The following is a 27,933-nucleotide window of genomic DNA, read 5'->3' as shown; positions in this document are numbered from 1 at the left end:
ATTTTTGATTTATTGTAGAGATGAGGTCTCGCCAAGTTGCCAGGTGGGTCTCGAACCTGCGGGCTCAGGCAGTTCACTCACCTCAGCCTCCCAAAGTGCTGGGATTACAGGCTGGGCCACTGAGCCCGGCTCAAATACCTACCTTTTAAAGAAAAAAAGAGTCTTCTGATGTGTATCTTAGCAATCCACCAACCCCCAGAATGTTGCTTTTTGGAGTCTTCTTTTCAACAGTTTGGAGCTGTTCTTCTGCGGTCAAACAGACATAACAGAAAATATACAAGATGGTGCACAGTTCAGGGGCATTAAGTACACTAACATTGTTTTGCGACCATCGCCACCGTCCAGCTTCAGAACTCTTGTCAACCTGCAGGCCTGAAATTCCATCCCATTTGCAGTCCTTTTGAACCTGACTTCTTTCACTGAACATAATGTCTTCAAGGTCTGTCTGTGTTGTAGCTTATTTCACAACCACATTGTTTTTTTTGGAGTCGAGGTCTCACTCTGTTGCCCAGGCTATAATGCAGTGGCACCATCATGGCTCACCCCAGCCACGAATTCCTGGGCTCAGGTAATTATTCCACCTCAGCCTCCCAAGTAGCTGAGACTACAGCTGTGCACTACTACACCCAGCTAATTTTTTTTATTTTTATCTTATTGTAGAGATGAGGTCTCGCCGTGTTGCCCAGGATGGTCTCGAACTCCTGGGCTCAAGCAGTCCTCCCACCTTGGCTTCCCAAAGTGCTGGGATTACAGGCGTGAGCCACCACAGCTGGCCTTCATTCCTTTTTATGGGTGAATAATACTCCTTTGTATGGAGATACCACAGTTTGTTTATTCATTCATTCATCAGTGGACACGTGGGTTGCTTTCATTATTTGGCAGTAGTGAATAACGCTGCTGTGAACATGAGTGTACACATATGTGTTCAAGTTCCTGCATTCCATTTTGGGTATAGACCCAGAAGTGAAATTGCTGGATTATATGGTAATTCTCTGCTTAATTTCTTGAGGAACTACCATACTGTCTTCCCTGGTGGCTGCACCATTTCTATGCCCATCAACAATATGTGACGGTTCCAGTTTCTTCACATCCTCACTGACACTTGCTGTTTTGTGTTTTCTGGCATTTATTTAGAGACAGGGTCTGTCACTATTACCCAGACTGGAGTGCAGTGGCACGGTTGTAGCTCACCACGGCCTCAAACTTCTGGGCTCAGGCAATCCTCTCCCCTCAGCCTCCTGAGTAGCAGGGACTGCTGGGTGTGCACCATCACACCCAGCTAAATTTGGTTTTTTTTTAGAGAAATCTTGCTGTGTTGCCCATGCTGGTTTCGAACTCCGATCTCAAGGATCTTCTCTCCTTAGCCTCCCAAAGTGCTGTGCTGGGATTACAGGCATGAGCCACTGCCCCCAGACTATTGTCTGGCTTTTAGTAATAGTCATCCTAATAATGGGGGTGATGTTTTGATTTGCATTTCCCTGATAATTAGCAATGTTGAGCATCTTTTCATGTGCCTGTTGGCCATCTATAAAGTGTGTTTTCTGTGGAGAAATGTCTATTCAATCAGAACTGTTCTTGATGTTCATTTTAACCTAAGAGTATATGATATGGTGGGTTTCGGTAAGCAGGGTGGTGGCTTGCCTGCAGGATTCAGGATTCAACTCAATTCTTTATAGGCTAGTTCTGGGTTCCCAACTAGAGACAGCTAAGCTGTCACCAGAATTTTTATCTGACTCATAATATTTACTAACTTTATATAATTTGAGACAAAGAAGGCTTTGTTTTGACAAGAGTCTGGTTTGCTAAGAATTGTGTGATCATCGTTTGAGCAGTGTGGCTCCATTGGGGTGGGTGGGACACGTTTCTTCCACCTCCTACATACTTCTCCAGCAGCAAGGAGGGAAAGAGGCTCTGAGGCATCTTGCTTTTGCTAGTAGCGCAGAGGCCCCGTGGAATCGGCAGCTCAGCTATTATTTGGACTTTGGGACTGCAAAGGACATGTATATTAGTTTGCTGCTGGTGCTGTAACAACCACAAACTGGGTGGCCTAAAACAACATAAGTGAATTCTCTCCCTTGTCTGGAGGCTAGAAGTCAGAAATCCAGATGTCTTAAGCTCTGCCCTCTCCAGAGGAAGGAAGGATCCTTCCTGTCTTTTCCAGTGTCTGGGGCCTCCAGGCATCCCACGGCTTACGGCAGCATCATCTCTGCCTTTGCCTCCACGTGGCTTCCTCCTCTTCTCATGTTTCTCCCCCATAATATGTCTGTTGTAAGAACACTTGTCATTGGGTTTAGAACCCCCCAGAATAATCTTCCTGTCTTGAGAACCTTAACTTCATGACTTCTACAGAGATCCTTTGGTCCTTGTAAGGCACGTTCACAGGTTCCAGGTATTAGGACGTAGACAGATCTTTTGGGGGACTGCTATTCACCCCACTACAATTATCCAGAGCTGTCTTCACGTGACCCTAGTGTTTCTCTCGAACCCTGTGCCGCTTCATTGGCAGAGAGCACTACTGGCCCCTCCCCTTCCCCTGGCCTCTTCCCTCAGAGCCTCTTGTGGTCCATTTCTTCTCCTGCTTCTTAGACAAAGCTGAAGGCTGTGAGAGTGATTAAATTGAATGTTCAGCTCGAACTGTGTTAAGAACGGAGTAAGGTGTTTTGGGTCAGTCATGCTATTCCTTGAAGGGGGCGGGAGGAAGAAATTGTCCTTTCTACCCGGGTTTGCTGTGAGTCTCTATCTTATCCTTACTTCACAGCCCTTCCCTGAACTACTGCCCCACATGTACTTTACATGACAAATCCTTGGTTGTATATTCATGAGCAGGCATCTGGTTGTGGAGACAACTCTGGGAGTTAGCCTTCCCGAAGTTGGGCAGGACCTGGGACCTGGGAGCCATTTCCAAGGTAGTCAGGAGGGCCCCTGCCTGTTAGAGCTTACATGCATGGTGGCTGGGGAGGCATGAGGGATTCCAAAGAAGGCCCTACAGGAGGCAGGTAAGGAAGAATCCCACAGAGAAAGGGAGTCATATTGCAATGATAATAACATTGGCTTCCTTTAGTGGGGTGTTAACAGGTACTTGGTTCAATCCTCTTTTTTAAACTTTGTATTATTATTATTATTATCATTACTATTATTATTATTTTGAGTTGAGGTCTCGCTCTGTCACCCAGGCTGGAGTGCAGTGTGGCACGATCACAGCTCACTGCTGCCTCGACCTCCTGGGCTCAAGCAATCCTTGCGCCTCAGCCTGCCGAGTAGCTGGGACAACAAGCACACGCCACCAAATTAGCATGGCTAGTTTTTTTTATTTTTAGTAGAGATGAGGTCTCAGTATGTTGCCTAGGCTGGTCTCGAACTCCTGGCCTCCTGCCTCAGCCTTCCAAAGTGCTAGGATTACAGGCATGAATCACCACGCCCAGCCTCCAGTCTTCATAATGACTACATGAGGCCATTCATTTCACAGACGAGGAAATGGCCCCTTAAGCAAAAAGGGCCTCCCCCGAGGGCTCCCTGCTGGTAAGGAGTGGAGTTGGGTTCATAACCCAGGCAGCAAGCTCTGGGCTCATTAATTTATTGCCAACTTCATTAGAGAGTGGTGTGATTTGTGATTTTCGTGGGTGATGAGAGTGATCCGAGACTTGCAAGAGCAGAGCCCTCTTGGGCTGGGCTTGCTTAGCCTAGGGTCCCGCCATTGCCTCGGGCACACACCCCTCAGGCACCCTGCCAGCAGACGTCCATAGGCCTTGGGAGGATTAGAGGCCAGGTGTGGAGTCTGCTCTCCCGTGCATGCCGTCCACCCTCTCATTTGCTTGTGTTTCCCAGAGCATCTGGGGAAGTTGAGTAAGAACCCAGTGGTTGGTGTTTATGATTGTAGCATCACCAGACAGGTAAAGCCACATGCCCCAGCGAAGCCCCTGCCCCTGAGGTGAGTACTTGTGTACCCTGGAGGGTGGTGGGGGCTCTGGTGGCCGTGAGACCAGCGATAGGGATACCCACTTTCAGCTGGGTACTGTGCTTCGTGCCGAGATGCACCCATGAACAAGGCCTTGCTCTCCACCTCCTTCTGTCCTGATCCACGTGGAGCCACATGGGTCAATCTCAGCCACACCTGTTTAGGTGACAGGGCCCCTGCCAATGTGAAGAGGGTTGTGGGATAAAGGGACAGGCACACAGCTACAGGTTGACTTGGCTTATTTGTTCTATGCATTCCAGAAAGGCCATGGCAAATCAGCTTGAGAAAGATATTTTCCTGATAACTTTCATTATGACTTCAGAAAAATGCTTCTCCAACATGGCCCACCTGACACTGAGGGTCCTAACATCCATTCCTGGCCATTTGGGCCCTCGGCATGCCCGGAAAGTCAGGCCCCACCGGGGACACATGATTGTGCCCATTGGCTAAAAGTGACAAGGAATATAAAACTCAAAGTACGGAACTGGACTGGAGCGATCAGACATTGAGACCCCGCCCTGCCTGCCTGCCACCTCGTCACCAAAGCATTCTCTGAATCTAGCCTTTCTGAGCAAAGTTAGACTCTTGTCATAGGTTTGTCATCTCCAGATGTTAGGGGATCTGTGACTAAGTGAATTGGCCAGTGCCAGGAAATCAGAGATGCAAGACCAAATGCACTGTCGTCTAATGGCTTCTTTGTATTTGCAGTTTAGTGTTGTGGGGGATTGAAGAGAGGTACACTCCTCTGTTGGGGGACGTCAGGGGACTTGGTCGCTACGGTTTCCTGGTTGGAAACTGCTGGGTCCCCACCATACTCTGACACTTCTTGAGGGTTTCTGATGGCCCAGACACTCTGGTTCTTCCAAGCACAGTCAGGGTAGCTTTAACTTAGCCAGGCAGGAGAGCTCCAGCCTCTATGCAGCTCTGCCCATTCCCCACCCGAAGCACCACATGCCCTGATGTCTCTTACAGGAGTCCTCAAGCCCATTTCATTGATGGGGAAACTGAGCTGTAACATGGAGAAGCGACCGCAGCAGATCCACACAGTTCATGACAGGGCCATGGCTGGAATCTAGGACTCCCTAGGCCAGTCCACGGTCTGGTGAGCCCCACAAGAGAAACTGAGGATAATTGGAGACCATGAGTGCCATGGGAAAAGCTACAATGAGAAAAATGTTCTTTGCGTTGTAGCTGATGAGGGACGTGGTTTAACTGGCTTCCCGTGCAACCTGCAGTCTGAGTGCCTGCTGCATCGTGGGCCCGGTCATGCCTTTGTCACAGGAGTATTCGCCGGGTACTTCCTTGAACTGCTGGAACAGTGGTCAGCTATTTGTAAAAATGCAATAGGGGATGGCATCCACCCAAAACACGAGCCACTAAGCATGTTTTGATTTATGCAACACTGACATCTGCCTCTAAATATGTCTTGCAGGAAAGAAAAGCTAATTACAGGCAGAACGATAATTTGCGTCAAAATGGAACAAACAGTTGGCAAGCCACTGAGAGACCAGGGTGCATGGACACATTTGACAGAGGACATTCCCAGTGTGAGTACTGACATAGAGAAGGTTGACACAGACATGCAAACAAGCTGTTGATATTTACTTGTGGGCTAAAAGTTGTATTTGTTCATTTATTAAATCAGTCAATGTTGGGTATTGTTTTTTATATAAGATATGTAGCTTTATTTAAGATATGTCAGCTACTTATTGCTATGTGACACACAGCATCAGATTGCAGTCGCTTAAAAGAACAACCGTGTCTTTGCTTACATCTCTGTGGTTTGGGTTGGACCTAGCTGGGGGCCCCCTAAGGTGTATGTCCCCTGGTGGCCTCACTCACACATCTGGTAGCAACTGTCTGCTGTTGGCTGGGCACCTCAGTTTGCCTTCCTGTGCCCTCTAGTGGACTCACCTGGGCTTCCTGGTAGGATGGCAGAAGCTTTCCCAGCGGGCAGCAGCAGCGGTCACAAGGCCTCCTGAGGCCCAGCAGCACAAGTCTCAGAAGGGAATCAAAGAGCCCTGTCGTCATCAGGCGTCCTGGAGACTCTTCATATATGTCTTCAAAGGCTTTGGTTTCATGCATTCATTTTTTTCTTTTTTTTGAGTCGAGGTCTCACTCTGTCACCCAGACTGGAGAATACAGTGACACAGTCATGGCTCACCACAGCCTCAACCTCCTAGGCTCACACGATCTTCCCACAGAACTGGGAGTGTAGGCGTGCATCACCAGGCCTGGCTAATTTTTTTTTTTTCTTGTAGAGAAAGGGCCTTACTGTGTTGCCCAAGCTGGTCTTGAACGCCTGGGCTCAAGCAGTCCCAAAGCCTCCCAAAGTGCTGGAACTACAGACATAAGTTACCACACCCAGCCTGGTTTCATTTATTCTTTTTTTTTAATTTTATTATTTTTATTTTAAAGATGTGGGGTACAATTCAGGGTTAGGTATACAAATGTTCATTATGCAGGTACCCCTGTTGACAAGGTGTGCCCCCCTCCCCTGGCAGTTTCCCACTATTGCCAATCCTTTTCCCCTTTTTTTTTCTTTCTGAGTCAGAGTCTCACTCCGTCGTCCAAGCTGCAGTGCAGTGGCACACTCACGACCACCCCAGCATCGACCTGCTGGGCTCCAGCAATCCTTCCCTCCACCTCAGTCTTCCAAGTAGCCAGAACTACAGGCGTGTACTACCACACCCAGCTAATTTTTGATTTTTTTATTGTAGAGACAAGGTCTCACCAAGTTGCTGGGGCTGGTCTCGAACTCACAGGCTCAGGCAGTCCACTTGCCTCAGCCTCCCAAAGTGCTAGAATTATAGGCTAAGTCACTAAGCCTGGCCGCCAATCCCTTTCTTAGAATAGTATTATGACAGTTGTTCCAGGTCTGCTTATGAGTGAGAACATATGGAACTCTGTTCTTTGTTTCTGTGATAGATCACTGAGTATGATCGACTCTAAATCCATCCAAGTTGCTGTGAAGTCCATATGTTCGTCCTTCTTGATGGCTGCATAATATTCCATGGTGTATATGTACCACATCTTTTTTTAATCCAGTCCAGCTTCGATGGGTAGCATGGTTGGGTCCCTGTTTTTGCTATTGTGAATAGAGCTGCAACAAGCATGCGTGTGCAGGTATCTTATTGGTAGAATGACACAACACTTCAAAAATGTCATCATGAGGGAAAACGTCTTTATATCAAATGTTAATAAATGTAAGATCCCCAAGAGGTTCCCATGGGCTGCCAGACTAGCATGTTTTTGGTGTGGAACTCAGAGTAAAGGTGCCTCTGGATCAGTGTACAGGCTGAACCACTTGCCATCTGCAGTTTCCTATCTGTGTCAACTAGAGCTTTATTGCTGCCTGGCAGTCAGAAAACAAGTCTAGATTTAGCAGTTCTACCAAACGGCCACTGTCATCTAATTCCAAAAGTGTTCTTCAAAATAGCTTTTTTCTCATTGATTAACTTTATAGGAAACAAAAGTTCTACATTTAAGCTACTAAGATAAAAGGAGTGCTTTTGGCTTAACTTACATATACACAGCAAACAAGAAGAGCCAGGCATGGTAGCATGTACCTGTCTTCCCAGCTACCCAGGAGGCTGAGGCAGGAGGACTGTGTGAGCCCAGGAGTTCAACACCGGCTTGGGTAACATAGTGATGCCTTGTCTCTATTTGATAAAAAAAGAAACCTGATAGTGTGTGCCTGTAGTCCCAGCTACCCAGGAGGCCAAGGCCAGAGAATCACTTGAGGGCAGGAGTCCAAGACCAGTCTGGGCAACATAACAAGACCCCCATCTATACAAAAATAAAAATAGAAATTAGCTGGGTGTGGTGGCATGTGCCTATACTTCTAGCTACTAGGGAGGCTAAGGTGGAAGGATTGCTTGAGCCCAGGAGGTCGAGGCTTCAGTGAGCTACGATCATGCCACTGCACTCCAGCCTGAGTAACAGTGTGTGACAAAAAAAAAAAAAAAAAGATTTAAAAAACCCCAGTGGCCTAGACCACTCATTTATCTCAAGATTATATTGTAATTAAATTAGTTTGTCTAGATGGCTTCCTTTCCTATTCTTAACACTGTCTCTAAGACATCAATTTTATAACTCCCTCAGTAACACATTTTTGGTTTTGCTACCTGTTTCTAGTCTAGAATTTTATTCTTCACTGTTAATATATATTCTTCCTTGTCTGCTGTGTCCATGAAAGGTAAATGAGTGTGTCACGTGCCCTCTAGCCATATAGCATTATACATGTGATCAAAAACACCATCCCGTCACACTTGACTTCTTGAGGGTAAAGGCACCAATACTGCGTGGGATGAATAGGTCTGCAAAACTCTACAGAACAGCCATTGGCCTCCTAATCCCAAGCAATATTGGTGCAACATTTCTTTTTTTTTTTTTGGTTGGAGTCTCACTCCGTCACCCAAGCTGGAGTGCAGTGGCACGCTCACGGCCATCCCAGTGTCGACCTGCTGGGCTCAGGTGATCCTTCTGCCTCAGCCTTCCAAGTAGCTGGAACTATAGATGCGTGCACTATCATGCCTGGCTGATTTTTTAATTTATTATAGAGATGAGGTCTCGCTAAGTTGCTTAGGCTGTTCTCGAACCTGTGGGCTCAGGCAGTCCCCTCACCTCGGCCTCCCAAAGTGCTGGGATTACAGGCTTTTGCCTTCGTGCCCGACCTGGTGCAACATTTCGATATAATAAAATAATTCAGCCAGGCACGGTGGCTCATGCCTGTAATCCCAGGACTTTGGGAAGCCAAGGTGGGAGGATCACTTGAGACCAGAAGTTCAAGACCAGCCTGGGCAACATAGTGAGACCCCTATCTCTTAAAAAATAAAGAATCCATGTTACCCCATCCAAGAGTAGAATACTGGTTAGTCATTTTTTTAAATGGGCTCTTGCTCTGTCACTCAGGCTGAAGTGCAATGATGTGATCCTAGCTCATTGTAGACTTGACCTCCTGGGCTCAAGCATTCCTCTCGCCTCAGCCTCCTGAGTAGCTGGGACTATGGGCATGGGCCACCACACTAGGCTCATTTTTTAAGTTTTTTGAAGAGACAGTGTCTCATTATGTTGCCCAGGCTGGTCTCAAACCCCTGCCTCAGGTGATCCTCCCAGTTCAGCCTCCCAAAGTGCTGGGATTACAGATGTGAACCTCTGTGCCTGACTCATTAGTCACATTTAAAATCATGAAATGAAATTGTACTGGACATAATAGCAAGGTCATTTTTAAAAATAGACTATCCTCCTTTTGAAACGCCTATAAGTAGAGATGCCAGATAATGTCAATGAAGCAAGCTGAAATCCTCTAGGATGCTATCAACACAGGTGTAGTTCTGCCCATCTTTGGGCTCCGCTAAACTTTTAGTAAACTGAGAAAACCCAGGCTGGGAATTTGGGAGCTCAGAGTTGTTGTACATCACTGCCGTTTCCTGTACAGCTTCCTGGGGACAAAGGGCAAAGAAAGAGTTTGCCAGAAAGGGGATTGATGGGAGTTGTGAATTTTATTTTGCTATGACCTGAGGAAATAGAAATTTTAGTCAAGGTGCAAATTATTTAGCCAGATAGATGACACATACATAGGAATAATCAGAATCAAGCATAGGAAAAAATTGGTTGTGAAGTTAGTCTGGGGTAGGGCAAGAATGATGAAGCCAATTATGTTAGTAAATTATGCATGAACAAATAATGCTCAGGTTACAGCACCACGTCACGTGGGACACCTGGATTGGGAGGGAGGATCTGGAGAAGGTACCTGGCCTTGGCATCCCTTGCATGTCTCACAGCTCAACCGGGTCGATGTTTATGGAATAAGTAGGGGGGTTGGTTGGTTTTTTTTAATCAGGAACAATATTTAAGAGCTTTTTTCCCCACACACCCAACTTTGACTTGCTATGCATGAGCTAGGGAAATTAGGGGCATGTCATCTTAAGGAAACCCAGACAGAGCTTCAGAAAGACCCCAGGAAAGAGGGATGCCATGGGTCCTTCTCTGAGGAGACTCAGAGCCACAGTTTTGCATTGACATCCTGGCATTAGACTATTTTAGCGCCTGCACGCGGTTCTCTATCCTTTCACTCTCTCCAGTGACCAGAGTTGGAATTACCAGAGAAATGGTGCACATTGTGGAGGCTGAAGTATAAACGCCGTAGCTCTCCCCTGATTCCCAACTTCCTGGGAGTTCCAAGAACTGAGAGCAGAGCCCTGGTCCTGGGGGGGGGAGCAGCTTATCCCTTCACTGTGGCCCCACCCGGAGACCCCATCAAGGCGAGAAGGAGTTGGGTGACAAGCCCAAAGCTACACAGTCCAGTCCCATTGTGGTCAGCAAAGAAAAGGGACTGACTTTGTCCTGCAAGTATGGAGACTGTTCGCCTCTTTCTGGTGTTTTAAGTATAAACTATCGAATGGCTGGCTTTTTTTTGTTGTTTTTTGTTTTTTTGTTTTTGTTGTTGTTGTTTTTTCGTTTTTGTTTTGTTTTTTGATCGTAGAGAAGTGCCTAGGACTCAGATATCGGGAGCAAGAAGGTATTACTTTTTTTTTTAAGATTGTCCAGTTTTGATCATAGGTGGTTTAATTTCCTTTGATTAAATACAAAGCATGGATCTTGTCATCAAATCCAGCCAAAGTCTATCTCAGTATCATTTACTATCTCTCTTCCCTGCTCACGGATCCCAGGAGAGAAAGTGGCCCTAGTGATAGAACACCGGAACTATAGAGAGCTTCCAACTTGGCTCAGGACAAGTCACAAACAAACAAGTACATTGGCCATGACAGTGGCTCACGATATGTAAGCCTAGGCTCTTTGTCACGACCAGTTCTCACCGCACAAGTGTCTTTCGCAGGCCAAGAGGTGCACAGTGATCGGCGGTTCCGGGTTCCTGGGGCAACACATGGTGGAGCAGTTGCTGGCAAGAGGATACGCCGTCAACGTCTTCGATATCCGGCAAGGGTTTGATAATCCCCGGGTGCAGTTCTTTCTGGGTGACCTCTGCAGCCAACAGGTAATGGGCCATGCAGCCTTGCTGATTTCCCACAGCCCCTCCCAAGGGAAACCGGGACTCTTATTGCTTAGAGGCCAGCCAAACTGTCGTCTGAAAAAAGTGTTTGACTTTGAAAAATGTTAAAGTGATAGGAAAGAATTTAGCACATGCCACAGTCTTACTACTCAGAATGAAGACCTGTGGTGTCTGTCGCAGCGACTCAACTCTGCTGTGGTATCAGAAAAGCAGCCACGGTCAGGGCTTCAATGAACGAACCTGGCTGTGTGCCGAACTTGACCATGAAAGCTGTCTGTGGGCAGTTGTGTGCCAACTGCTGCCACAGGGTACACACCCAGAGGGGGTTGATTTTTTAATTGAGATATGATTCTTATGCCATAAATTTTACATTTTGAACATGTACAATTCAGTGGCTTTTAGTACATCCACCATGCTGTGCAACCATCTTCCACTGTCTAATTCCAGAATATTTTCATCACCCCAAAAGGAAATCCCATTCACTCCTTGTTCCCTCTCCTCCTCCCCTCCCAGCCCCCAGCACCCACTGATCTGCTTTCTGTCTTTGTGAATTGCCCCCTTCTGGACATGTCATAGCAATGGAATCCCACAATATTTGTGCTCTGTGCCTGACTGCACCTAGCGTGCTATTTTCCAGCTTTGTCAGTGTATAAGGGTGAGAATCTCTTGGATCATATTCGATGTTGCCAGTTGACTGGACAGAGCTGCTGTGTCCATTTTCCATTCACGTCAGGAGTGTGGCAGAACCCCCCTTGCCAACATTGGGCATAATGAGACTATCTGGTATTGCCATTCTGAAGAATGAAATGGGACCTTGGTGATGTTCCAAGTCTCATGTCCTCACTGATCAGGAAATGGCCACCGTGCCCTTTGCTGATCGACATTCAGGTTTCCTCCTGCATGGACCACATCTGTGTCCTTTGCTTGTCTTTGGGGTTCCCTTGTTTTCCTTACTAATTGATTTGGGAGGCCAGTGCTTTGTTGTCGTACACATGGCAGATGGCTTCCCTCAGCCTGTCACTGGGCTCCACTCCATTCTTGGCTTCAGTGTCATTACCATACTGTTTGTTTGTTTGTTTGTTTGTTTTAGTTAGAAGGCCATTACTTCCCTTCAAAGTCTTGGCTGTTTTCTCCCCCAGGCTGTTGACACCTCTGGGCCTGGAGGTGGGGTAGCCGTCTTCCTTGCTAGACATAGCCACCTCCAGATTGTTCTCCCTCATTTGCCCTAGGCCCCCTCCAACTTTGGAGGTGACACCATCAGACTATGCAGTCTCCGACACCCTTCCTTGTGGCAGCCATCTATAGCCACCTGCCCCCCTTCCCAAGCTTTTCTGCTTCATTCCTTAGTGTTTTCAGCTTCTAGCTGATATGAGCTTGTCACCAACATGGCTGGTATTATTGTTGGTGAATTCGGGGTTCACATAGATGACCCTGCCATACCCTCGCCACTCTTAATTTGGCCTCCTTTCACCCAACGATCTAGTCCTCTATACCGCTGTCATTCCCTAGACCTGAACTTGGTCGTCACCAGTAAGTGTGCTTTCTCCTGCATCTCAGTCGCACTCTGGGCACCACCTCCTCTTTCCAGCTCACACTCTGTGCCTCAGCGGTCCCGGCCTCCAACTCCACCCAGACACCCAGCCGTGCCTACTGTCTCTTACCCCATCTGTGCCTCACTGCCTTTGCGTTCGTGGCCCACACGTTCTCGTGCATGGTCTCCCCTTCCCCCTTCTCTTGAGGTTGTGTGTGTCAGCAAGGCTTCTCCAGAGAACCTGCCAGTAGGGGATGTGTGGAGAGGGGGAGGGAGAACAAGAGAGATTGAGCTTGCATTCAAGGAACCGATTAGTGTGATTGTAGGATCTGGCTAGACAGGTCTGAAATGTGTAGGACGGACCACAAATTCAGGCAGGAGTTGCCTCTGCAGTCCTGAGTTTGAATTTCTTTTTACAGAAACCCCAGTTTTACTCTTAAGCCTTCTCGACTGATTATATTCAGCCCATCCAGACTGTCAGGGAGAGTCTCCTTATGTAAAGTCGGCTGGTTGTGGATACCAACCACAGCTACAAAACACCCCAACTGTACCTGGACTAGTGTTTGATGGGATCAGTGGGGACTAGAGCCTGGCCAGGTGACACATCACTTTGTACTTTGCACTGGAATCCCAGCCTCAGTTACATCCTGTCATTTTCATAGCCACGAACCTTGAGCAGCCCCTTGGTCCTGCCCAGCACCATCTCCACAGACCTGCCTGTGTCCGAGTCTACATTTGGCCTCCTCTGCAGTTCCTGAGGATGCCTGGTCCCCATCAGATGCCCTGCCTGGTGCCAGCTGGAGGCCACTTCCTCTTCCCTACTCCATGATTCCCCTAGGGCCTTTCCTCCTCTCTGTCTGCGAGTCCTTCCTTTTACTGCCTCTTGGAACCACTTGAGTTATGTCTTCACCAGACAGCCCCTGTCGCCACTGCCAGGGAACTTGAGGCGACCATATCCAGTGGTTGAATCTCAGACCTCATCTGACACTTTCTTCACTTGCCTTCTAGAATGCCGCACTCACCTATTTCCCCTGCTGCCTCACTGATCTTCCCTTCTCAGCCTCCTGATCACTTTCATTTCTAAACTTTGCAATGCGCAAACTTTGCATATATGCAGGCTCCAGGGCTTATCATCTGGATCAATTTTCTTCTCTAAGTTAAGTCAATGTCCGGCGAATCCGTCCCATGTCATGGATGAATCACTGTCTAGAAGATGACAAGCTCCCAGCTTGATATCTCTAACACATAGCTCTCTCTCCTGGCCTTAGATCTATCCAGCTGCCTGCTGCCTATCCCTGTTTGGATAGCTAGCAGACATCCCAAACTTGTCGTACCCAAAATGGAGCTCTTGGGTCCCTGCTGCAAGCCCCTACCACGCTACCACAGCAAACATCCTGCCAAAGCCTTCATCTCCGCACATGACCCACTCGGGCTTTCCAGCTGCATCAACCAAAAGCCTTGGACTCATCCCTGATGCCTTTCTCCTCCCCTTCTATTCCATCCATCAGCAAGTCTTGTTGACTCCACTCTGAAAATAGATCCCCAGTTCAGCAACTTCTTGCACCTTCCATTGCTACCCTCTGGGCCAGGATACCATCACTTCTCACCTAGATGTTAGAAGGATTTTTTTTAAACAGAGTGTCACTATCATGCAGGCTACATTGCAGTGGCACAACCATGGCTTACCATAGCCTCAACTTCAGAGGATCCTTCCACCTCAGCCTCCCAAGTAGCTACAGGAGTATGCCATCACACCTGGCTAATTGTTTGATTATTTTTTTCTGTAGAGATGAGTTCTCACTCCATTTTCCAGGCTGATCTCGAACTCCTGAGCTCAAGCAATTCTCCCACCTTGGCCTCCCAAAGTGCTGGAATTATCGGCATGAGCCACCATGCCTGGCCTAGAGGGACCCTTTTAATACATATATCAGAATGCACCACTCCTCTGTATAGAAGCCTCTCATCACATCCAATCCATGTAGAGCAAATGACAAAAGCCTCTATAATCACTCACGAGGCAATGCATGCTATGCCCCCACTACCCCTCCAGTTTCACTTCCTCCCACATGCTGCCCACCAAGTTTCTGCCTTAGGACCTTTGCACTTGCTGCACTTTCTGCCAGAACACTTCCCATGAACCATAGAGTTTGCTCCCTATTTTCGTGTATGTCTCTGACAACCCTATGCCAAGCAACAAAAGAGAAGGAGCAAGTTGCCTTAAGAATTTGCCACACAGATCTGATAAAGGGAGAGAGAGATAAGACAAAGGTGGTAACGATGGATCATGAAGTCTAAGCTAAGCCTAAGGTGATTGTCACTTGGGTGAATGACATAGCAGGGAAGGGCTTTAAAAATATGTCTTCAGGATCTGCCTGGGCAACTTGGCGAGACCTCATCTCTACAATAAATGAAAAAATCAGCTGGGCGTGGTAGCGCGTGCCTGTAATTCCGGCTACTCGGAAGGCTGAGGTGGCAGGATCGCCGGAGCCCAGGAGGTCGAGGCTGCGGTGGCCGGGAGTGGCCACTGCAGTCCAGTCTGGGCGACGGAGTGAGACGCCAACTCAAAAAATTAAAAAATGAAGAATAAAAATATGTCTTCAGGCTGGGTGTGGTGGTGAGCGCCTGTAGTCCCATCCAATTGCGAAACTGAGGGGGAAGAGTTGTTTGAATCTAGGAGTTCAAGACCAGTCTGGGCAACATAGCAAACATTTTCTGTTTTTAAAAAAATGTGAATGTGTTTTTGTAGTCAGTAGTACATAGACAGATAATTAAATACAGTATATTTTATATAACACTTTAAAAATTTGCCCCACCGTCCTCTCAACTGGATTGTTTTTTCTTTGTGGGTTGCCTGACTTCTCCTCTCGTGGCTTTTAGGATTTTCTTTTTTTACCTCTTGTAGTCTATAAGGAATATATCTAGGCTTCAGTTTTAGTTTGGATTTTAAATCCTGCTCAGCAGCTGGTGGGCTTTGTAATCTGAAGACTCATCTCTTTCCCCATTTCTGGAAAATTCTTCAAATAATGACTCTGCCATCATTCTCTTTTTTTCTCTCTTTCTGAGATCTTTCATGTCTCTTAGCCTCTCTTTCTTGCATTCCTTCTCCTTCTGTCTTGCGCTATTTTATAGGAGATTTCCTCTGTTCTGCCACTCATGGTCAATCATGTTTCATCTGTATCCCCTCAGATTATTTTGAAACCAGTGCTAGGCATCATACCATTTTATCTGCAAATATTTCAGCATTTGTCTCTAAAAGATAAGGATCCTTTTATAAAACACAATTCCAGGATCACATCTAAAAACATTGCTAGTCATTCCTTAATATCCAGCCAGCGTTCAAATATCCCTACATGTCTCACAAATATTTTTGTTTTGCTGTTTTTCCAAGTAAGGAACCAAGCAAAGTCAAGACTGCATTTGGTTGAAATGTTTAAGTCTCTTTTAATTTTTGATTTCTTGTATCTTTTTTTCCATTTGAGACAGAATCTTTTTTTTGTTTTTTTTTTTTTTGAGTTGGAGTCTTACTCTGTCGCCCAGACTAGAGTGCAGTGGCACGCTCCTGGCCATCGCAGCCTCGACCTGCTGGGCTCTGGCGATCTTTCCACCTCAGCCTTCCAAGTAGCCGGAACTACAGGCGTGCGCTACCATGCCTGGCTCATTTTTTATTTATTGTAGAGACGAGGTCTCGCCAAGTTGCCCGGGTGGGTCTCGAACCCACAGGCTCAGGCAATCCACTCGCCTCGGCCTCCCAAAGTGCTAGGATTACAGACTGAGCTACCGAGCCCAGCCTGAGACAGAATCTTGCTGTCACCCAGGTAGAGTGCAGTGAAGCAATTGTCACTCACTGCAACCTCAATCACCTGTGCTCAAGTGATCCTTCCACCTCAGCCTCCCAAGTAGCTGGGACTACAGGCACATACCACCACCTCTGGCTAATTTAAAATTCTTGCAATTTCTGACTGTGTTGCCCAGGCTGGTCTTGAACTTCAATCCTTCTACCTCAGCCTCCCAGAGCACTGGAATTACAGGGATGAGCCACTGGGCTCATTCATCTTTTTAAACTATAGTCTATTTATTGGATAACTGATATTTAGTAGAAACCATGTTTATTGTTCTGTAGTATTTCCCATGATCTGGATTTTGCTGATTGCATCTCTGTGATATTGTTTAACATGCCCTTCTAATCCTTTGGTATTTCCTATAAACTGGTAGATGTAGGATTGCACTGTCCTTGTAAGCTAGGAAACATGATTGTCCATGAGGGGTGAAACAGAAGAAAGCTCCTATAAAATAGTACAAGAGAGAAAGAGAAAGAATGCAAGAAAGAGAGGCTAACCAGACAGTAAGGTAGCCGTTAGCCACATGTGGCTATCAAGCACTTAAACATGTGGCAAGTCTGAATTAGAGGCAATTCACTGTAAGTGTAAGATCCACACCAGATTTCAAAGACTGAGTACAGAAAAAAGGAATGCAAATATCTCGTTAATTTATATTGATTACATGTAAATTAATGAGATATTTTAAGATATATTAAATAGAGCATATTAAAGTTAATTTACCTTTTCCTTTTTACTTTTTAAATGTAGTTCCTACAAAATTTAAAGTCATATCTGTGGCTTGTATTATGTTTCTATTGGGCTAAAGATGTGATCTGAATCTGGTTCAGATTTTCCCTCTGGGACATCGTGAATTGGTACCCCAATAGTAATAAGTATAACTGATGGTCAAATTTTGGGTTTCTATATACCTTTCTGTAAAAGGAACTAGGGCCCCTTGGGAAAATGAGCCTAGAACATTTTCTTAGCACAGGACTAATGAGGACATGTCAAAGGGACAGCAGCCAACTTGAAGGACATCCACTGGCCAAATTTGGGACATTTGGAGCCTCAAAAAAGAGAACAGTACTGTATCCATCGGTTCGTAGAAATACTGAAAAACTCTACAGAGGAATGCCAATGAATACATGTAAAAAGTCTGTTAGAATTACGATGTCACCATTTTGCACCCAGCACGTTGATTAGTGTTCCAGGAACATTGCTAAATGCTGAAATCAGTTAGTGGAATTATCACTCTGCAGATCACTTATCAATTGCAGGAGGAAATGAACCTTTCTGTAGCCAGAATCTGGCAGCCTTCACTGTCATGGAGGGATCCAACTTAACATCACCAAGAGTGGGACAAATCTGTGCCTCCCTGGGAAGGACACACCACCACTGATGTGGGATTTTTGCCAAAACTCTTAGGCCTGAATCTCATCGTGAAGAGACAGATTACTCCAAATTGAGGTCCAGTCTATCAAATAACCAATCTGAACCTTTGAAAAATGCAGCATTACAAAACATAAAAAAGAAAACATGGAGAATTGTTCTAAGATTAAAAGAGAGGAAAGAGACATGAGGACTAAATATATGTGGTCCATGACTGGATCTGGACCTAAAAATAAAAATGGCTATAAAAACCATTATTGGGACAATTGGAGAAATCTGAATATAGACTAAATATCAGATAAGAATGTCACATCTGTTGAGTTTCTTGAACGTGATTATTGTTTTTGTAGTTATTTAGGAGAATGTCTTTGTCCTGAGGCGCACCTGGTGAAGAATTTAGAAGCAGTGTGATGTCTGCAACTTATTTTCGAATGGTTTCAGGAAAAAAAATCACAAGTCTATGTGTATGTAGAGAGAGGAAATTGTGGCAAAATGCTTATTGAATGAAGACACACAATTCATGGTTGTCTTTCTTTTGGCGACAACCATGAATCATACGTAGATCCTATTACTCAATTAAGATTTGGCAAAGTGATGGCATGCTCTCATTTCCTCTTCATTTAGTAGCTCAAATCTTTGTACCTTGTGCTGATTAAATGCTTGATTCTTTCCTTTATTTACCAGTTTCAGAAAGAACTTCTCTTCTTACTGGTGAGCAGACTGTCCCTTCTTTGCCCAGTGGGAGCCTCTTTGGGTTGGCCCTTGAGTCCTTTTAACGTGACCCCAGTAATCTTAGCTAGCTTTCTTGCCTTCTGATACGACAAGGTGTGCCCGGTTCATCTTGTGTATTTCCTGTCCCAGATCTGAAATCAGACATTTCTCTCAGGAGCTCTCGTTCCTTTTAGCAGTAAATCAACCAAACCTGTTTCAAAATCCCTTTCAGATTGCTGCATCATGTCTAGTTTCACAGGAAGGAATATGCCTGTGTGTTGCCTATTTACACCGTCTTTAAAGGTGTGGGACTTTTTCAAATGATTCGTCATTTCTATCTGTGAGCTCACCTTCCCTGGGAGTTTTACCCCCCAGGTGCTCTGAACGACGTGGCGGGGTGTTGTCTCTGCATCCCACAGATTTCTCAAGCCCCAAGCCCCTTTCTGTTAGGACTAGTTAGTAGGGAGGGGGCGATTAAAGGGACAACTCGGTTTCTATCCCATGTGCTTTTGTATCATTGAACCCTTCACGAGAATGTGTTTCCATGTTGATTGTAGAATTACTTATAAAAGGACGAGATACCTACAAGCCACAAATGGAAGCGTGAGAACGTGAGAAGCCTGTTGACTTGTCAAGGCGGGAGTGATGATTTTGTCTTGGCTTGCTTTTCCAGGATCTGTACCCAGCACTGAAAGGTGTAAGCACAGTTTTCCACTGTGCATCACCCCCACCATCCAGTAACAACAAGGAACTCTTTTATAGAGTGAATTACATTGGCACCAAGAATGTCATTGAAACTTGCAAAGAGGCTGGGGTTCAGGTAAGGGGAAATCTGGCGTGAATGCTGTCAGGAACGTGCAGTGGCCCTTTGTAAGGGTGTGAGGACCGTGGGTCTTCTTGCAGTCTTCCTGAACCCAGCCAGGGTTGCTCCTTAAAGTGTTGAAAAGAAGTTGGAAATCACTGGGTGTCATGAAAGTCTGCGTGCCAAGGCCAATTTGAGTTGTAATATTCAAACTGCATACAAATAGACCATCGGAGGACTCTAAGGCTCTTAGTCTTTGGTTGTGGAGCTACACAACGTGGGCATTGCTTATTTTTTATTGTGATAAAATATATATTACATAGAAGGTACCATCCTAGCCATTTGTAGGTGTACAGCTCAGTGGCATTAAGCACTGTCTCTATGAATTTGGCTACCCCAGGAACCTCACAGAAGTGGAATCCTTTGGTATTTGTCCTTCTGTGGCTGGCTTCTTTCACTGTTATAATTCCTGGCTCTCAGGAATGCATTTCTAGGACTGATAGAGTTGGGTGGGAACCGAGAAGGGGGCGGGGTCTGGAAAAGGAGAGTGATCTGGGCCTCCCTATGCCCCACCCCAGGACGTTTCCTACTCTGTGGGTTGTTTTCCCACCCAGAAACTTGATTGGCCGCAATTGCAACCATTTGAATCTGTGATGACTCTTATGGTGGCACATGCCACAGGTGCCATGTAAATTAGAGAAAAACCTGAAGTGAGTGGTGGGGGAGTGTTTCTCTCCCAGTAGTCCCCAGCCAGTCCCTGGTGAGTGCCCGACCTCCTCAGCCAGCCTAGCAAAAATAAGCAGGGAAGGGCTCTTCTGGGATCCTGCCTTGCAAATGATCAGTTCTAACCACAGTGACCCTGGCACCTGGCAGCTGACAAGACACTGTGCCCTGCTGCAGTTTTCACCTAATTTGCTCCTCGTTAGGTAGCCAGAGGATCAGTGATGTTCTTTGTTAGTAAATGGACTGGGTAGGAGTCCAGGCTCATCTCTGCACTCCACCTGGGGGTGTAACTAGAGCCCAGGGCTTATAGGCATGAGCCACTGTGCCTGGCTAAGCATGGCATTTCTTAAGTGGTCATGTGTGTTTGCATATGCATGCCCGTGCTCACATGGCAAGGTCAGTATGAGAATAAAGCAGTGGTCTTCTTCAAACAGGCATCTCCCTAGACGTTTGTGGGAGCCTTTTCCTTACAGAAAATCCCTTTTCGTAGGATACACTGAGTCTTGGAAGTCTGTTGTGTCCCTCAGGTGTGATGGGATAGAAAACATGTAAGATCCGCTGTTTTAGAATGTAATATGCTAAAGTGTCTGGAATCCACATAGCTGCATGAGACGGTGATCTCCGGATTACTTTAAGAAGGCAAAGCGAAGGCATGCAAATCATTTGTGCAGTACCTTGAACGTGAGGGTGGCAAAGAGATGCCACTAGATTCTCTTTTCTATGGGATCATCGGACTGTTTGAGTAGAGGAATTCCTGACTTGGATTTTTTTAATCTTTCTCTGCCAGAAACTCATTTTAACCAGCAGTGCCAGTGTCATCTTTGAGGGCGTCGACATCAAGAATGGAACCGAAGACCTCCCCTATGCTACAAAACCCATCGACTACTACACAGAGACCAAGATCCTACAGGAGAGAGTGCGTGGGGCGTGGGTAGCAGAAGGGTGTGAATTCTTTTTTTTTTTTTGAGTTGGAGTCTCACTCTGTCGCCCAGACTGGAGTGCAGTGGCCGCTCCCGGCCACCGAAGCCTCGACCTGCTGGGCTCCGGCGATGCTTCCGCCTCAGCCTTCCGAGTAGCCGGAACTACAGGCGTGCGCTACCACGCCCGGCTGATGTTTTGATTTATTGTAGAGATGAGGTCTCGCCAAGTTGCCCAGGCGGGTCTCGAACCTGCGGGCTCAGGCAATCCACTCACCTCAGCCTCCCAAAGGCGCGGGATTACAGGATGAGCCACCGAGCCCGTCTGGGTGTGAATTCTTAAAGAGAGACAGTCACGAGTTCAGGAAGATAGTATTCTGAGACCTAAGTACCTAACTTGAGATGTCAGATTTGTGAGTGAAATATCAGAATGGCCTGCCGTGGCCAGATACTGTTCTAAGTATTTTCCAGGAGCGGTTTTTGTTTGTTTAAACCTCACAGTTACCCCATCGTCACCAGATTACAGGTGAGGACATTGGTCCACAGAGAGATTCAGAGTCTTCTTGAGGCCGTGCAGCTAGGGGTGGCTGAACCCAGGCCTGCGCCCGCCCTCTGTGCCATGCAAGCATCCTCACTCACTGTGGAAATTGTCAGTCGCAGCACTCCCTCCCCCCACCCCACCCCCATTGGAAAACACAAACCATGGAAGGATCTGGCTTGCTTTGGGGGGAAAGTATTTTCCACTTGGCAAACTGGCTTCATCAAGGTCTTCTATTTGAGTGTGACTGGATTCAGCTGCTGTCTGGGTTGAGTGGTCGCCACTGAGGCTTCAGGCTACCGGGGCTGCAGCACCCCACCACCCCCCACAGTGCCAGTCCCAGGTAGAAGACATCATGCTGAGGCCATCCTAAGCTGCGGGCCAGGGATGCTTAGCTTTCCCTGGGGTTTCAGCAGATAGCACCCCAGAGGCTCCTTGTTCAAAGCCAGCGCCTGAGAGTCAGCTGCCTCCAACTACTTGCTGTCACTTTTGCTCAGAGAGTCCTAGAATAACTGGCCTACAGGAAACATGAGGGCTTCCCCAAGCCAGAGAGTGGAGGCCTGGCCTTTAGCAAGCCAGAGTCCCACCCCACGCTGTGCTGTCCTCCCTGGAGCGCCTGCCTGCTTAGGCTTGGAGGCTAGGAGCACTAAAGCCTTTGCTGGGCCCTGCAGGAAGTTCAGTACTGTGGAGACCATGTGCACTCTCACCCAAGTGCCTGGGACTGCCACCAGGGCTGAGCCCATCTAGGCTCAGAAGCTCTAAGTAACAGCCTCAGCTCCACCCATCAGTCTTTCGCTGGCATCAACTTTTGGGTGCTCAGCTCTAAGTAAGCAGAGCCTGTAGATGACTCAGGTAACTCACCTAAAGCCTCCTCCCAACCACGGTCAACACTGCAGTTGGCTTTCAAACCTTCTTACTCATAATAAACCCGGTATGATGGGGCTTGAGGACTCCTTCCACTGTCTTCCCTTTGGTAGTAGTGACGAGCATTGGTAGAAGTCATTTGAAGGCTGATTTCATTTCCTCCATTGATATGGGGACCAGAGTCCTGGTGGGAAGAGGAGGGGCAGCTCTGGCAATGTGTTGAAAGAGGCAGCTTAAGATTGCTCGGGCAAGGCTGGGCTCAGTGGCTTAGCCTGTAATCCCAGCACTTTGGGAGGCCTAAGCAAGTGGATTGCCTGAGCCCGCAGGTTCGAGGCCAGCCAGGACAACTCCGTGAGATCTCATCTCTACAAGAAGTCAAAAAATAGCCAGGTGTGGTAGCGTGCATTTGTAGTTCCAGTTACCTGGAAGGTTGAGGCAGAAGACTCGCTGGAAGACTTGCTGGAGTCCAGCAGGCCGATGCTGGAGTGGCTGTGAATGTGCCACTGCACTCCAGCCTGGGCGACAGAGTGAGACTCTGACTCAAAAGAACATGAAAAAGAAAGATTGCTCAGGCTAAAACATGGACCAGCATTTTGCCACCATCGAGTAGAAACCCTCGGTGACATGACACAACAGTCACTATGCTTACCAAGTACATGTATACTTCCTTAAGCAACTGACATGACTTGGGCTTGTATAATCAGCATACAGTCCCGTCAGGGTAGGTACCTCTGTGATCCCTATTTTCATCAACAGGATGGCAAATAGAACAAGTTGGGAAGTTATGTTACTTTTGAGGCAAAACTTGTTCCTCTACACCTTATACTCTGAGTTCTAGCTTGTCCATTCAGTCATGCAGAAGACGCCCGTTCCCTCTTCCTGGCACTTGGGACTGGGTGGTGTTCTGAGGACTTCACATGCCTTGGCCTCCTGCGCTTCCCAGCAGCTGCCCAGCCTCTCCCGGGGCATGCTCCTCAGACCCTTCAACTCCTCAGACCCTTCTTCTGGGCCCACTTGGGTTTATCAGAGTCCTTTCCTAAGAAGTGGGGCTTAGAATTGACCACAACAGCCCAGGCCAGGTGGATACTTGTAGTCACATGTAGCTTAAGCCAGGAGCCCTTTTGGTGGTTGCAGCCTCATTGGAGGCTCTTGGCTAACTTGGTAACTACAACCTTCAGATCTTTTCCACAAATTGCTGCCAAGGCATGTCTTCTGACTGCATTTGTATATTTTCAGCCTTTGAACTCAAACCCATGCCTTTCTGTTTGACCTTTCTGATTTTACTCAGCTGTCTCGCCTACATTTTCAGCTTTTGATGGGGGATATGGGGCGGAGAGTTAGCCCAGAATTATACCAGTCACTGATGTGGGTTGTCAGCTCAAGGCAAACTGCTGCCCAGTGGCCTGCACGCCAACAAAGTGTGTTATATGTCTGTCCCCCATGGGAGGTGCTACTCACCCGGTGAGGCGCCATCTTGGCTTGGACCGGTGAGTTTGCCATGGACATGCACCTTCTCCCTCTGTCCTCCAGGCAGTCCTGGGCGCCAATGACCCTGAGAAGAATTTCTTAACCACAGCCATCCGCCCTCATGGTATTTTTGGCCCAAGGGACCCGCAGTTAGTCCCCATCCTCATCGAGGCAGCCAGGAAGGGCAAGATGAAGTTCGTGATTGGGTAAGTCGGCCCACAGTGGCTCTTCCCCACTAGCAATGACTGCTCACATTCAGAGAGCGCTTTGTTGGGGCCAGGCAGCTTTGTAGCTCTTTCTTACATGATTGTATGTCCGTGTGGGCTGCCCCAGCAACATACCTGGGACAGGGTGGTTCATGAACAACAGAAATGCATTGCACGTAGCCCTGGATGCTGGGAAGTCCAAGGTCAAGGCCTTCATAGTTTGGGTGTCTGGTGAGACCCCATTCCTGATAGGTGGCATCTGCCATGTGTCCTTACATGCAGGAGGGGGCCAACAAGCTCCTTTGGGCCTTTCTTACAAGGATACTAATCCCATTCCTGAGGGCAGAGTCCTCATGACCCGGTCATTTCCCCAAGGCTCCACTTTTTACTACTGTTGCAGTAGAGATTGGGTTTCCACACATAAGTGTTACAGGATGTGGGGACACAAGCGTTCAGGCCATAGCTGTGACCTTCTCAACTGTCCCCTGTATTCATTGCTTGCAGCTGTCATAACAGATGACCACAACCTTACTACTTAAAACAACAGAAATGGAGTCACTCGCAGTTGTGGGTGCCAGAAGTCCAAAACCCACGTGTGGCACTCTCTAAGGCCCCGGGGAGGACCCCTGCCTGTGTCTCCCTGGCTGCTGGGGCCTGCTGGCCATCCTTGACAGTCCTTGCCTGTGGACACCTCCCTCCTGTCTCTGCCTCCACCTTTACTTGGCTGTCTTCCTTGGCCTCTGTGTCCAGATCTCCCTCTCCTAAGGACATCAGTCATGGAGTTAAAGCCCACTTTACTCCAATATGACTGCATGGTAATTACATTTGCAAAGATTCTATTTTCAAATGAGGTCACCTTCACAGATTTCTGGATGACATGAGTTTTGGAAAGGCACTATGAAATCAGTACCCCCTCCCAGGGCTAGAGTCTCCCTGTATCTTGGAAGGCAGGTAGGGACATCACATTCCTCCTCAAGGACAAGGTGGAGGGGCCTCTGCAGGTGACAGCAGTGTGACCATCGCCATCATACAGTTTCTCTCCCTCCTCTTCTCCATTTCTTTCCCCTTCTTCTCCCTGTGCCGTACCTTCCTGCTTCTTACTCAGCCTCACTGCCACCCTGGTGTTTCACTCTGAGGGATCACAAAGAGACTGGTCGAAAACAGGCCAGAGCAAGGCATTGGCCCCACATGTCTACCATGTGTCCTGCTCCCTGAGTCAGAGCAGGAGACAGCACCAGTGTTGCCATGCTGGGATGGGGTGGCAGGGCACTGAGCTTTCGGATTCCACTACCACTGCAGGCCTCAGGAGTCCTGAGCCAGTGCACATAGTTAACCAGCATGGGCATCCATGAGTGCCAGGGCTGGCATTGCCAAGGTGGTGGCAGTTCTGCAGGTCACAGCCTCTCAAATGCCGAGACTTGAGAATGGACCAGGGCCCGCGTGCAGGGGCTCTGCTGGGCTTGCAGTTGGGCACTCCCAGCTCCAATTGAGCCGTCCCTTGTGCACCTGCAGAAATGGGCAGAACCTTGTAGACTTCACCTTCGTAGAGAACGTGGTCCATGGACACATCCTGGCTGCAGAGCGGCTCTCCCAGGACACGGCCCTGGGTGGGAAGGTAAGGCCCACCTCATCCCGCCTCTGTGCTTTTGTCAGTCTTTTGGGTTTCTTCTCCCTGCCACTGGGTTGGCTATCAGATTGCCCCCGTGGTGCTGTATCATTGAGAGTTTGCTCTGGGACCCCTGTGCCAAGGTTGAGCCCCTCTCAGAAGGAATATGATGTCCCTCATTGCCGCGTCTCAAAACTTGGGGCCGCTAGACTCAGAGATCCGATGAGCTGAGGTTGAGCAAAGATTCAGGACACAGCCACCCGTGGACCATGGCCTGGCTGTCCATCTGTCGACATGGCTACTCAGGGCATGGTCCCACATAGGTTGGACAGGGTGCTCCCTCCTCACCCTTTCTCCCACTCTCTCCTTGGGTCTCCATTTTTTCCCATAGCTTCTTACCCTCCAGAAGGGTCCAGGAGGGTGATATGCTGAATCTTCTGGCGTTTGGCACCCAGTGGGCAGAGCAAGGCTGGGCTGGAGGCTGTCTCTGCAGTGGTCTGGACATGTGGCATGCAGGGATAGGAGGGCTGCTGGGTCCCACCACTCTTTCCTCCCTCTCCCAGGGCCCCACCCTTGCTGCTAGGTCCTCGTTTATTCCCCGAAACCTCTGCTGGTCTCCCATTCGTGACCTCCAGAGTGGTTGGCAGTGGGGTGGGTGTGGCTTTCAATTTAGAACAGACACGGCAAGTTCAAGAGATACAAGGGGACCCAGTCATTGCATCTGAAGATCAGAAGATAAGTTTTACCGTGATGAGCAATCATTAAATTAACAAAGGTACCTTCCCGAGTGCATCTGTGCTCTAGTTAGAACCCTGGCCCATGGATAAAACTTGAATCACCTTTCCTCCCTGCTCCTCACTGCTGCCCATTTGAACGGTGGAGGGCAGGCCACATGAAACACTGCAGCAGCTTGGCACGTGAGGACACGGCCTGCACAGGCTTAAGGGCCACCTCGCCTTGGAGCTGCCCTGCGGAAGCCCCAGGGCGGGCAAGGAGTGCTGCTTTAACCTCTGGTTCTTACCCCTCCAGGCCTATCATATCACCAATGACGAGCCCATCCCTTTCTGGACGTTCCTGTCTCGCATCTTGACTGGCCTCAATTACGAGGCCCCCAAGTACCACATCCCCTACTGGGTGGCCTACTATCTGGCCCTGTTGCTGGCCCTGCTGGTGACGGTGGTCAGCCCCATCATTCAGCTGCAGCCCACCTTTACCCCCATGCGGGTCGCACTGGCTGGCACATTCCACTACTACAGCTGTGAGAAAGCCAAAAAGGCCATGGGCTACCGGCCGCTGGTGACCTTGGATGACGCCGTGGAGAAGACCGTGCAGAGCTTTCACCACCTGCGCAAGGTCCCATGAGGACCCTGTGATTGGGCTCTCGACACATTCCCCAGCTGAGCACTCACGTGTGGACCAGTGAACTGACACCTTTCAGATGAGTTTCTTCTGAGCTTTGGATTCCTCCTGCTAGTTAGATGGGGGCACACCCTGCCCCTTCCATGACTACAAGGGTAGTGAAAACAGCAGACATTTCCTCCTCCACACAATTGGATTTGAATTTCTTAAAGTAGGCATCTTCATATTTACTGATGTGTTCTTGTTCTCTTTCTCCCTCCTGTCCCCCCTTCTCCCTTTCTCCCTCTCTCTCCTGACTTCCTTATCACAAAGACCACTTTTGAAGTGACCATTTCATTCCAGTGTCCTTGTGCATAATCGAGGAAGCTGTAGGAAGAAACAACGCGATTGCTAGTTGAGATGGAGAATCATTTCCATGCAAACCCATGCTAGAGTGAAGCCACTAGACTGTTCAAGGAACTACATCTTTAAAATATTCAAGAAGAAAAGCAGGTTGTTAGCACATGGTGAGACTTCAGACGTACATTTCTTATCAGCAGTTTAGAGCAAACATTGTAATCTCCCCAGTCGCTGGAATTTTTTAAAAAAGACTGCTGGTTGTTCAACTCCTTACATGTGTCCAAGTTCTCTTTCCTGTTCTGTTGGTGTGTCTGCCTGCATTGTGTCTTTTAGAGACCCAGGCTCGAGTGCAGTTATGCAATCATGGCTTGCTGTAGCCTCTATCTCCTGAGCGCACGTGATCCTCTCACATCAGCCTCCCAAGTAACTGAGACTATAGGAACACACCACCACACCCGGGTGGCACTGTTTCCATAAAGGATTTCGATTTATGGTCGAACTTAGTGGCTCAGTCTGTAATCCCAGCACTTTGGGAGGCTGAGACGAGTGGATACCTGAGCTTGCAGGTTGAGACCCACCGGGGCAACTTGGTGAGACCTCGTCTCTGCAATAAACCAAAAGTTAGCCGGGCGTGGTAGCACGCACCTGTAATTCCAGCTACTTGGAAGGCTGAGGCGGAAGGATCGCCGGAGC

The 27,933-nt window shown here is 47.9% G+C and overlaps 1 protein-coding gene across 1 annotated transcript in view; it reads left to right on the top strand.

Moving 5' to 3' along the window:
* Positions 1 to 27,513, top strand: part of NSDHL (NAD(P) dependent steroid dehydrogenase-like) — a 31,879-nt gene extending 4,366 nt beyond the window's left edge. The window contains exons 2-8 of the mRNA XM_008065046.1: positions 5,388 to 5,502; positions 10,797 to 10,955; positions 19,093 to 19,239; positions 20,732 to 20,860; positions 23,794 to 23,936; positions 25,449 to 25,551; positions 26,572 to 27,513. Of these exons, the coding sequence (XP_008063237.1) occupies positions 5,431 to 5,502; positions 10,797 to 10,955; positions 19,093 to 19,239; positions 20,732 to 20,860; positions 23,794 to 23,936; positions 25,449 to 25,551; positions 26,572 to 26,904 (1,086 nt within the window). The 5' untranslated portion in view covers positions 5,388 to 5,430 and the 3' untranslated portion in view covers positions 26,905 to 27,513. The remainder of the gene's footprint in view (positions 1 to 5,387; positions 5,503 to 10,796; positions 10,956 to 19,092; positions 19,240 to 20,731; positions 20,861 to 23,793; positions 23,937 to 25,448; positions 25,552 to 26,571) is intronic.
* The last annotated feature ends 420 nt before the right edge of the window (positions 27,514 to 27,933 follow it).

Source organism: Carlito syrichta, unplaced genomic scaffold (assembly GCF_000164805.1).
Source record: "Carlito syrichta isolate Samal-C Ts95f unplaced genomic scaffold, Tarsius_syrichta-2.0.1 Scaffold308141, whole genome shotgun sequence".
NCBI classification, from domain to species: domain Eukaryota; kingdom Metazoa; phylum Chordata; class Mammalia; order Primates; family Tarsiidae; genus Carlito; species Carlito syrichta.
Note: the sequence above shows the minus strand (reverse complement) of the source record. Positions and strands in the feature narration are given on the sequence as shown.